General features: G+C 43.2%; 1 protein-coding gene across 1 annotated transcript in view; it reads left to right on the top strand.

Moving 5' to 3' along the window:
- LOC119592412 (MAM and LDL-receptor class A domain-containing protein 2-like) overlaps positions 1 to 456 on the top strand; it is a gene marked incomplete at its 3' end in the record, with an annotated part of 16,276 nt that overhangs the window by 1,043 nt on the left and 14,777 nt on the right. The window contains 1 exon segment of the mRNA XM_037941233.1: positions 73 to 305. Coding sequence (XP_037797161.1) covers positions 73 to 305 — 233 coding nt within the window.

Here is a 456-nt window from a genome sequence, read left to right as displayed (position 1 = left end):
AACAGAACCGTTTTAAGCCGTAACAAGTCATTAGTAATACCTTTCTCCTTCGTCTTCACTTCGAACCACCAGGTGACGTGAATTCGGGAAACACCGCCATCGTCCGCTCACCCGCCATAGGTCCTTCGGTTATTCCTTGCAAGCTAGTGTTCTGGTACCAATTAGCTCTTGGAGGTCCAGATATACGTGTTATTCTGGACAGCGAGGAGGATACCTGGTTGTGGGAAAAGACGGTTGAGCCTTCTGTTGTGTCCGAGTGGAGGAGAGCGCAGTTAGAGATTGGGGAATACGGGTTTAAGATATATGTAAGTGGTCTTGGCTATTTTTGATTAAGGAGCGAAATGTATGCAATAACAGAAAATAAGAACTTCAGGTGTTTTTTTTTTTTTGTAAAGTAGCAAAAAATGTGAAAGATGGGGATTAGGTGTTTCATACATTACTATGTGGTGTTGCCGT

The sequence above is a fragment of the Penaeus monodon genome, chromosome 30 (genome assembly GCF_015228065.2).
Source record: "Penaeus monodon isolate SGIC_2016 chromosome 30, NSTDA_Pmon_1, whole genome shotgun sequence".
In the NCBI taxonomy this organism is placed as follows: domain Eukaryota; kingdom Metazoa; phylum Arthropoda; class Malacostraca; order Decapoda; family Penaeidae; genus Penaeus; species Penaeus monodon.
This window is presented reverse-complemented; position numbering and strand designations above follow the sequence as displayed.